The 12042-nt window shown below is 36.8% G+C and overlaps 1 protein-coding gene across 2 annotated transcripts in view; it reads left to right on the forward strand.

The window, feature by feature from the left end:
* LOC107561987 (calcineurin subunit B type 1) overlaps positions 1 to 12042 on the forward strand; it is a 29031-nt gene that overhangs the window by 15417 nt on the left and 1572 nt on the right. The window contains exons 1-4 of one of the 2 annotated variants that reach the window (XM_016246543.1): positions 8536 to 8678; positions 8872 to 9048; positions 10827 to 10886; positions 11402 to 11586. In XM_016246543.1, the coding sequence (XP_016102029.1) occupies positions 8591 to 8678; positions 8872 to 9048; positions 10827 to 10886; positions 11402 to 11586 (510 nt within the window). In that variant the 5' untranslated portion in view covers positions 8536 to 8590. Of the gene's footprint in view, positions 1 to 8535; positions 8679 to 8871; positions 9049 to 10826; positions 10887 to 11401; positions 11587 to 12042 lie in introns of those variants that run through there. The other variant, XM_016246544.1, reaches the window with a different exon arrangement.

Raw genomic sequence — 12042 nt, forward strand, 5'->3', positions numbered from 1 at the left:
TTTCTGAATGACTGAGCCTAGTGATGCCATGTAGACAGAGAAGAGAAGTGGTCCAAGAACTGAGCCCTGAGGCACCCCAGTAGCTAGATGTTGTGACTTGGACACCTCACCTCTCCAAGATACCTTGAAGGACCTATCTGCGAGATAAGACTCACCCAACTGGAGTGTGGATCCTGAGCTTTGCCAGTAGGGTTGACAGGAGAATCTGGTGGTTCACTGTATCAAAAGCAGCGGACAGATCCAGCAAGATAAGTATTGAAGATTTGGAATCCGCTCTTGCCAGTCTTAGGGCTTCAACAACTGAGAGCAAGCCAGGCTCGGTTGAATGTCCACTTATGAAACCAGACTGGTTGCTGTCAAGGAGGCTGTTCTGTGTGAGAAAGGCAGAGACTTGGTGGAACACAACTCGTTGAAGTGTTTTTGCAATGAAAGGAAGAATCTTTTATATTAAATATCTTATTCAGGTCAGTACTAAATAAACAGTAGCATGCATTTTGTATGATCCCTCTTATTTTGGTAAAATAATGAACATTTTGCAGATTCTGAAAGGGGTGTAAACTTTTGACTTCAACTATATATGCAGCTCTCACACACACACGCACACACGCACACAAACACAGGACAGCTGTTCACTACATCAACACGCGTCTGCTTATGGGTCTGTCCATTTGCAGACCTTCTGGGTGAAACACGTGTCCAATTTACCATAAAATAAAACATTTGGAAAATGTATTTTCCATAAAGACTTTTTTTGCATTGTGATTTTATTAAAGGAACAGTTTAGCCAGATTACAGCAGAACTGATATAATTACTCCTCATTCTTTGTAGTTGTAACATACTAGTCTTTTTAATACAATAACAATGATTGGATGCAAAAGCACCATGAAAGTGTCATCAGACTAGAATGCTCAAACAACAGACTGGAATTCAAGTTGTTATTCACTGATAATCGTGAATTGTCTGATCTTGAGAATCATTGCAACTGGATCATTGAGTCCCGAAGAGATCCGGATACATGTGATTCATAAACAAATCATTCAGACTGGTTTTGTGAACTGGATCATCCAAAGCTCTGACTCCGAACAATGTGTTCATGAATGTTTTGCCCTTCCCCTTTATTCCTAATGTTAATTATTCTCAGTGGTGAATACAGTGTTGTTACTGCTTTTTTAATTTAAAGATAATATTAACGCAGTTAAACAAATACTACATACTTCACAACTGAAATTTGTTTCTTTTGTTTTTCTCGTGACATAAACTGGGAGAAATCCTCATTACTGAAAGCATCTGTTTTGATTTTGATTATTCTTAACTATATAAAAATATTGTAATGATTTTGTTTTTATATTTAAATTGTAATACATTTTAGGCATTTATGAAAATGAGAAAATGGGCAGTTAGGGGTTGATTGCCATGAAAATAATGTCACACTGCAAAAAATCTTAATGGGGTATAATGGTACACGTATTCATACCGAAAATTTTCCGTATGGCTTTTTTGGTTCGGTACGCACATGTACCAAACAAATACAGCATTGTTTTAACCACTGCACGAGTGGAACTTCATTCAAAACTTCCAGTTTTATATACTTTTACTTTTGATAAGAAAGTCCCATCTTTTAAATTGTGTCCATTCTTTCAGGAAAGTCAAACAATAAATGGCGTTTTGGCACTCTTTGATGTGACGTAACAGATCGCTGGATAGGCGCCTCTTTTCAATCTGCAGCGTGGAGCGCGAGTGAGCGTGATCATTTCTCTTTACTGCTAGTTTTAACGTGAAATAAACATGAATGAACATCTCATGCCTCGTGTAATTGCTCAATCAGTGTTGCAACTGTGGAAAGATGGCAATAAAACAGCTTGTAAACAAAATGTCACTTAGCATTTCATTTACCTCAGGCAAGTCATCAGTGTCCACAGCTCGTCAGTTCACCTGAGAAATGAAGTCTAGACAAGAGCACTTCGCCAAATATTAAACTATATACTCATATTTTACTTTACCTGCTATAATATCCCTGTAATGATGTCTTAATTAGGCTATTTAATTTATGTTTAAATCAATCTGTTGTAGGGTTGCACAATTAATCTAATTTCTAATCGCGATTACAATTATGAATGCCACAATTACGTAATCGTTCAAAGCGGCAATTAATCGTTCAAAGTCCACGTTATTATGCGTGCTTAAGATGCGTTTTTTTCTTTCTACATGTTATCTTAAGGGTTTTTCCCATTATTTTAGTTTTAGTATAACATTATAATACCATTCACATTTTTACTTTTTTATAATTTAAAGAAGAAACCAATCCGATGTATAGTTGACATTTGAAGGCTTAATACTATAGAAAAGCACTAAAGGTTTTTCAGTTAGAGTGTTTTCAGCTTGTTTATTTTCATATAATAATACGGCATGCAGTTGCTTCAAACAATGGTATAAACATCATTCAGTGTAAATTGTGATTATCGGAATTAATAATCACAATTACAATTTCAAGGGAATAATCGACATTATGATTTTTGTCATAATCGTGCAGCCCTAATCTGTTGTAAAGCAAGTTATGCCAGCCACTGTGTAAATTAATACATTTAAACAACAAATAGAAATGTTATAATTTAGAAGTTAATTAAAAAACTCCATTATGTGCAACTTACATGTTTGCATACATTTGTAAGTTAAGTGTTTTGATTATTTAAATATAAATAGTAATTCAGTGTAAGTTTGGGCTTACCAATTGTTGTTAATTGTAACCTTATAGTAATGTAAATGGGAGGTGCATACCAAACTCTCATATATACTGTGTGCATGTAAGACTCATGTAGATTTATTCCATTAAGGTCACAAAAAGTGCCAAAAAAATAGCATATAATATATGTGTGTGTGTATATATATTTGTTTGTTTGATTGAGATCCACAAGCCTGCATATTTTTTTTGTATGTCCTGGTGTTTGGTGCTATGCTTTTTATCACATTTTGTATTTTAAGCAAAAATGTTACCATGGGCGAGTTTTGTTTGATTCATACATAAACCAACAGAACTAGAAGAAAGTCTGCTGTAGTACAATGCACCATCTTCAAGTAATCTATTGAACACTTTATACTCGTGTGATAGATTAGTTCATTTTTGAGAGCTGGCGGCCTGCTCATGCAAGTGACCTACTTACAGGAGCGTATGTGGAGTAATGTGTGTCGTACTAGCATGTGGCAGAGGCCGTAAGCATCCCAAACTGTCTGTGAGCGCTCAAAATACACCCGACCCGTGTGCTGGAGTCCCGTGCTGCTGGGGGTTTCCCTCAGGGCGCTTTTGGGGGCTTCTTATGAGCTCACGGCTAAAAATAAGAGCTCTTCAGGTCTTGCCCAGCAGTCATTAATAGGGTGATGTCAGGCTTTGGCCGTCTGCGACGAGAGTCACGTTGATGGTCTGAAACAAGCTGTCTGTCGTACTTGAGGAGAAGCTCAGTGAGCAGCACATTCCAGCGCTCAGACATTATTCATACGTCCATCCAGCTGCAGTCTGCGCTGATGATGATTAAACCGAGTTATTATTGAAGCTCGAGTATGAAATATCACCTCTGAGCAAAGCAAAGCCTGCTAATACTCATGAGGAGCTTAGTTAATTCAGTTGTTTTTCATTGTATTCATTCATTTTAAGGAGCAAGCTAATCATCTGGATAACTTAATTAGAAATGTTTAATTATTCACAAACATGGATGAGACCATATTTCCTAGTACCATCATACAAGGCTATTAAAAAGTATGAATACTATTGCTACTTATGGGTGCTTGATTTAATTAATTTGGTGGATGAATGAGTTTTATTGGCTAATGTCACACCGGTGGTCTTGTATGGAAACCTGCTTCCACCATTGAATAAAAAATAGGTAATTGCAACTATTTATCTCTCAATTCTGACTTCCTCGCAGTTGTATGATATAAACTCACTGTTCTGAGAAATAGTCACAATTCTGATAAAAAAGGGGGGGGGAAAAAATCAGAATTGTGAGATATAAACTCGCAATTGTAAGAAAATAGGATAACACTTTACTTGAAGGGGTGTGCATAAGACTGACATGACACCTTCATAATCATGACATGACACATGTCATGAATAAGAAGGGGGTTTTATGCATGTTTTTTGCAAATTATATTAAGTATGTCATGATTATGTAGGTGTCATGTCATGATTATGTAGGTGTCATGTCATGATTATGTAGGTGTCATGTCATGATTATGTAGGTGTCATGTCATGATTATGTAGGTGTCATGTCATGATTATGTAGGTGTCATGTCATGATTATGTAGGTGTCATGTCATGATTATGTAGGTGTCACGTCATGATTATGTAGGTGTCATGTCAGTCTTATGCACACCCCTTCACGTAAAGTGTAACCGAAAAGAGTCAATTTTTTCCCTCAGAATCAGACTTTATAAAACGGATTGTTCCGGTGCTTGATTCTGATTGGCTGAGCCGTGTTCGAAGCTGTTGTAAATTACTCTACAAACACACACCTTTGTTTACATCTGTGTGTTGTTCGACAACTACTTTGTTGCAACCACAACTGTTTCTGAGGAACTACATTGTTTGGTGGAAGAATAGTGTTTTTATTAATATCATTACACTTTATTGTGAAACCTTACTACGTATAATTGAATATACGCTTCGCCTCGTACCTAACAACGCCCCTTAGCTGTTATAAATTCACTGTAAACCACGGCTTCACGGGCCTTATTGCTTTATTATAACTCGCAATTGTACGTTTATATCCTACAAGTCTGAGAAAAGTAGTCAGAATTGTGAGAAAAAAACTTCAGAACTTCGAGATACAAACTCGCAATTGCGAGAAAAAAATCAGGATCGCAATTCCAGCAGTTGCAGGTTTATATCACGCAATTCTGACTTTATAACTCGCAGTTCAAAAAAAAAAAAAGATTGCACAATTGCGAAAAAAGAGAATTGTGAGATAAAAGGTTGCAATTACTTTATTATTTTTTATTCAGTGGCGGAAACAAGCTTCCATAGTCTTGTATTCCCTGATGGAGACAGTTGTGTTAGTTTGTAATATTTAATGTCAATGTGTTTTTTTTGTTTTACTCGTCATCAGTTTTGCATTCAGTACATATAATGTGCTCTCTCTCATCATTCGCTCAGTGAAGGTCACTGTACTAATGGATCGATAGTTTGACCTCCTGCGATTGTCACACTTTTAACAGAGTCCTCACAGTCACCTCAGTGGTTGTAATTGCATTAATTACAATTGAGCTAATGCTGGTGATTCATCATCGCCACTGATCTGAGCGCAGAGTTAATGGATGTGCATGTATTAGTGTTATTATCATGGTCTTCATGATCCACACACCTGTAGTTGCCTGGCAACACAAGTCTGTTAAACTAGAATAACTCATTTAAACAGGTGAGATCATCTCACAGCTGAATCTGATCATCAGAAGTGATCAGCGCTGAAATAACAGCCATCAAATTAAAAAGGCGCACAATATCTTGGATGTACCTGGCATCTACACTATCACTCAGAAGTTTGGGGACAGCAAGGTTTTTTTGTATGGTTTTGAAAGACGTCTTGCTCAAAAAGGCATTTATTTGATCAAAAATACAGTAACAAAAAAAACAGCAATATTGTAAAATATTATTGCAATTTAAAATAGCTGTTTTCTATGTGAATATATGTTCAAATGTAATCTATTCCTGTGAGAAGAGAGAAATCGAGACGGAGAGAGAGAGAGAGCGCACTTCTGTTATTATCTTTATTGCTGTTCGCTCACTTAGCACACATTTGGATTAAAACTAAATCGTAAATATAAAACAATCAAAAATTATAGGGGCATTCACTATAAGCATTTACTTTAAATGTCAAGCATACACACATTTATTTAAAGTGAAAGTGAAGCTAGCAGTCTGTACATGTCTCTCGTTCCTCACCAATGCAAATGTGTGCGCATTGCGCATGTTTTGCTTGACATTAATTGCATTATTTGAGTGGCTCTGTAATAAGTCGCAGCACGTTTCAGGTGATACAAACGTAACATGTATTTCAAAAACATATTTTCATCGCTGTTACAATATTTATGAGTGGTTCCCTGCATTATTACAGGAAAACAATTTTTGATTACAGTACTGTACCACTGCAATGGAGCAGCTCTAATGTGCTATTAAATAGTATAGCGCAATAAAATTAACAGTGACAGTAACTAAAGCTTGTACAATACATTTTAATGAGAATAATTAAGTGTGAAAATAACTGAAGGAAATATCTATTTCCTAAATGAACTAAGCCAGCGAACATCATTCATATTATTTTGGTTTAGGTACCCAGTATTTAAAAAAAATTACAAATGCAATGAACACACAGGTATTGGTACTCTGTATCAGCAAGTACAAAAAATAAAAGTAGAGCTCGAACTATATATCGATTGACCGATATTTAAGCATTTTACCATAATCGGTTATCGGTTTTGTAATATTGGATTCACCGATAAACGCCGCCATCTTGTGGGTGTTTCGAGAATTGTGCGCAGGATCGCCATTGCAGCACGGCGTCTGAGGGGAGACGAGACAACAACAGCAGCGTGCATGGGTAAAGCATATGTACTTGCTTTGCTGTAATTAGTAAACTTAATAACAGCCATTAATGCACATATTAGATGTTACATAAATGCCTGAAATGTAGCTAGTTTCTGCAGCTTGGCTCGAAGAAATAGAGACAAACTCACGGAGTCACGTAAGATAATCCGTCAAGTCCTGTCCCAATAAAAACTTTGCGTGAATTAAATAATATGCAGCCATGAATGGGCGCATGTTGGAAATAAAAACGCTAAATTTACTTCTCTCTCTCTGTTGTATATTTGCTCATCATTAGTCTCGTGAAGGTGGAGTCATGTAGGCGGAGATAATCTGTCACATCCTCTCCCAATAAAGACGTAACTTTGCATTAATTAAATAATACAGCCATGAATGAGCACATGCTGGAAATAAAAATGCTAAATTGACTTCTCTCTCTGTTGTATATTTGCTCATCATTAGTCTCGTGAAGCTGCTTTCATATTGCTGTTCACTCACCGGGTTGTTGCTCAGGAAATGCTCCAGCACGGCCACCGCATGTAACTTTTAACAAAATTGACTTGTTTAAAACACCCCTAAATTGTATTAACATTTACTTCTGATTAGAGTACTAATTAATCATTATTTCGCTAATAAACATCTAAATAAATACATCTCTATGGAAACTAATTTATTATCTCCGCGAGCGATCGCAGTTTGAGTATAGTTCTGTGTAAATGCATAGATAAACCGTGCTGTCAGCAGGCGTTTCTTAATCTAGAACGACAAAAACATTATTAGTAATTCTGATATAACATGCCGGTTGAGAAATGCAATAAAATATGATGTTTTGTTTGTTATATTTCAATATTCCAGAGAATATTATTCAGTGAATTAACATTATCCAGTGAATTATTCTTCACTCTTTAGCCTATTAAAACATCTTATAAACCTACTAAAACTGTAGTTTAAAATGAAGTTGATATGACTCCTGTCCTTTATTTATTTTCTCCATTTGAAAACATTAGACCTTCTACATTTATTTTGCTTATTGTTAATATTAGTGTTGCTGCTGACGCTTTCAAATAAAATGTTTTTTTATTGTAATATGAAGATTAAATTTAACATGAAAGACTGGTAATTTTCAACACTTTTTTTTTAAGATGACTGAAAGGAGGAAAAACCAAAGTGAAGTATGGACTTACTCAGTCATTTATTTACTTTATAACAGTAAATAAATATCGGTTCTACATATCGGTTATCGGGCACATAAACATGCAAATAAGTGGTATCGGTATAACCGATATATTTATCGGTTATAAAATATCAATATCGGTCGATCACTAAAAAAAAAACACGGACTTGGCAACCCTACATCCAAGAAGAGCTGCAGGAGTCAGCTTTGACTGATCACAGGTGGAGAATAAGGAGAGATGACTGACAAGACCATGCTGGAGTATTTGCTGCTCAACAGATCCTGAGCTCACTGACAAATATCTGATCTTGTAAGATGTGCTCCTTTTACACAGAGTGCGTGTGATCGCGAAAGTGAAAGTAAACGGCGCGAACGCTCATTCAAAAGAAATTGAAATACTCCACATCCTGAAAGCGGCTCCCTGAAGTGCCAAAATTATACACAATATTAGAATGTTTAAAGGAGTGGACACGCGGGAGCGAAACACAGGTCATCCCGGACATTTTGGGCGATTAAGAAATCCCGGCCGGACGCATTTTTTTAGGTCCAAAAAAGAGGACATGTCCGGGGAAAAGAGGACGTATGGTCACCCTACCTAAAATGCAGTCTTGGTGACTTATTTTAAAAGCAATACAAATCTCAATTATTACTGGCAGTGTATGAAAATACAGATATGTTGACGCGAGTAATGTTTTAGAGTTTGCAGTGGTGTAAAGAGCGCTAGCTTCGGCTGAACCGCTCAGAGTTGTGGAGGCCGACTGGAGGGTCATGTGACTTGTTCTGAAAGAGCTTACAGTGAGTGAGTGAGTTTGATATTCAAGGCTCAGCAGTGCTATTAGGGATCCGCATGGCTCTTCGGTACGATGAGATGGGCAAACCTCTGTGTGTGGTGACCCGCGCAAGGCCAGCGGCAGCCAAGGATCCCGTCACGGGATGTGAGTGTGTCACGCTTCATGCATTTGCCAGCGTTTGATGCTATTTGTTGTGTTGTTAGGCTGATGCTCAGATAGAGGCTGGATCGGGTGGATCTGTGCTCAGACAGACGGCTGAGCGCTGGTCACGTGTGCTAATGTTGTCCTTTTCTGTGTTTATTGTGTGTGTCTGGCGTTTTCTCTCGGTCCACGCCAGTCGATGCTGATGAGATTAAAAGGCTGGGAAAGAGGTTTAAGAAACTCGACCTAGATAACTCAGGATCCCTCAGCGTGGAGGAGTTCATGTCCTTGCCCGAGTTACAGCAGAATCCACTGGTGCAGAGAGTCATCGAGATATTCGACACGGACGGCAACGGAGAGGTGGACTTCAAAGGTGAGGAAACCACACGCGTGGTTTATTTGAAAGCGGAAATCTTTCGTTAAATGCATCTCATGATAACAAGAGCGAGTCACATTTCACCGCAGAATCACCGTTATTCTGTGACAGCAAATGAAGCCTGTTTTAGGACCATGATTTTATTTTATTTTTTTATTTGCATTGTGACAACTTTTATGATGAGTAAGCACCTTTGATCTATTTCTAATAGACTGCATTCTTAAAGGTGGTTCTCATTAGTACAGTAAAATTACTTACATTTCAATTTAATCTAGTGTAAAGGCAGTACAACAGATAATACCATGACATATTAAATTAAATAATTATGTATTTTTAATTTTTGTAAAGGGAATTCGTTTTTTTTTATTAAAGTAAGAATAATTGGGAATCTGGGGGCTATTATATTTATTTTATAATGTCATGAAATGTCATGCTGTGATGCTAAATTTGAATGTTTCTTAAAATAGGCTGTTTTTATTCTTTATTTATTCATCATTTTTGATTGCTAGGTGAAATGGGGCCTACACGTGTTGATGAGTTTAGTGAAATTCATGTGTGATGCCATGTAATGATTTGAATGCATTGCATATTGAATTGAAGAATTTGTCTTTATTGAATGTTTTCTCTGAGCGAGCTGCATGCAAACACACATCATGTGTGCATGAACTCAAACTCAAACTTGCAGCTGTGAAATGCTTCAACAAATGAGCTTAAAGTAGCTCAGACCTGTTGCATCACATCCTGAAAAGAAGCCTTTTGTGTTGTTTTACCGAGAACATTCACATTCTCTCACGCTGATTCTGAAACCGTCCGACCGTTTGCAACTGAGAAGCTTAAAGACTGAAATATTACGGGTGTCTTCACCCTTCAGCTTGTTCCGCTCATATTTTCCTCTTTTTTTTTTATCTGCTAATATCCGTCCTGTGCACTCAAACTGAGCGCTCTCTTCTCTCTGTCATTGCTAGACACACGTTTTTCAAATATTGCTTAGTGCACTTTTAATTATGCACCTTGTAATGCATTGCACAATCTCATGAATAATTGTAACCGCAATTAACACATGATAGCACTTACCAATTCATTATTACACTATGCATTTTAAATTTGGTTATAATTATTTATGACAAGATATAATGTATTACAACACACATTATGAACAATTATAATGCATTATTGAGCGCTCTCTTCTCTCTGTCATTGCTAGACACACGTTTTTCAAACATTGCTTTTAATTATGCACCTTGTAATGCATTGCACAATCTCATGAATAATTGTAACCGCAATTAACACATGATAGCACTTACCAATTCATTATTACACTATGCATTTTAAATTTGGTTATAATTATTTATGACAAGATATAATGTATTACAACACACATTATGAACAATTATAATGCATTATAGCCTTTAATAACCCTGCATTATACATAAGGGCTTCAAGTAGTGTTACTGAACATCATATTTCAGCTAGTTGTCATTTTTTCATTTTAATTTAGGTTGACTTTTAACTAGAACTAAAACTGAAAAAAGATACATATTGTCGACTTGATTGCACAGATACTGAATCACTGAATCAATGATGAACTGCCTTTAACTGAAAATGTTGAGTGTTTACTATTATCCTTTTGCATTATCGACACACTATTTTCCTGTTTAACACTGTATTGTGACAAAGCGCTATATAAATAAAGGTGACGACATTACTAAACTAAGGGAAATGCACGTGTGTTTGTTGAGTTCCTGGGTTAATGATGGGTTGTTTTGTGTGTGTAGAGTTCATAGAGGGCGTCTCTCAGTTCAGTGTGAAGGGCGATAAGGAGCAGAAACTGCGCTGTGAGTACAACACACTTCACCTCTGATCTCACATCACACAGCATTCGACTGTTACTGAACATCATATTTCAGCTAGTTGTCATTTTTTCATTTTAATTTAGGTTGACTTTTAACTAGAACTAAAACTGAAAAAAGATACATATTGTCGACTTGATTGCACAGATACTGAATCACTGATGAACTGCCTTTAACTGAACATGTTGAGTGTTTACTATTATCCTTTTGCATTATCGACACACTATTTTCCTGTTTAACACTGTATTGTGACAAAGCGCTATATAAATAAAGGTGACTTGACATTACTAAACTAAGGGAAATGCACGTGTGTTTGTTGAGTTCCTGGGTTAATGATGGGTTGTTTTGTGTGTGTAGAGTTCATAGAGGGCGTCTCTCAGTTCAGTGTGAAGGGCGATAAGGAGCAGAAACTGCGCTGTGAGTACAACACACTTCACCTCTGATCTCACATCACACAGCATTCGACTCTTAGTCATCGTTCGCCGTTTTCCTGGATCCAGTCGCTTTTAGGATCTATGACATGGACAAGGACGGCTACATTTCCAACGGAGAGCTGTTCCAGGTGCTGAAGATGATGGTGGGCAACAATCTGAAGGACACTCAGCTGCAGCAGATAGTGGACAAGACCATCATCAACGCAGACAAGGACGGCGATGGGAGAATATCCTTCGAGGAGTTCTGTGCTGTAAGACCCTTTAAACCAAACCCCAGATATGTATCTATGTTGAACAGCTTTTTTATAATGACTTTAAATTATAGATGCACCATCTCATGGCGTCATGAGAGAAATATTTGCACGCTAGTTTGTAAAAGTTTGGGATTACTTTATGATCAAAGTGCAAGTAAAGGCATTCATAATGTTACAAAAGATTTCCATTTCAAATAAATGCTGTTCTTTTGAACTTTCTATTCCTCAAAGAATCCTGAAAAATAAAATGTATCGGTGTCCACAAACATATTGGGCAGCACAGCTGTTTTCAACTTTGATAATAATAATAATAAATGTATTTAAATCAGCATATTAGAATGATTTCTGAAGATCATGTGACACTGAAGACTGGAGTAATGATGCTGAAAATACAGCTGCGCATCACAGAAATACATTACAGTTTAACAGAGATTCACAGAGAAAACAGCTGTT

This window comes from Sinocyclocheilus grahami, unplaced genomic scaffold, assembly GCF_001515645.1.
Source record: "Sinocyclocheilus grahami isolate Dianchi unplaced genomic scaffold, SAMN03320097.WGS_v1.1 scaffold801.1, whole genome shotgun sequence".
NCBI lineage: Eukaryota > Metazoa > Chordata > Actinopteri > Cypriniformes > Cyprinidae > Sinocyclocheilus > Sinocyclocheilus grahami.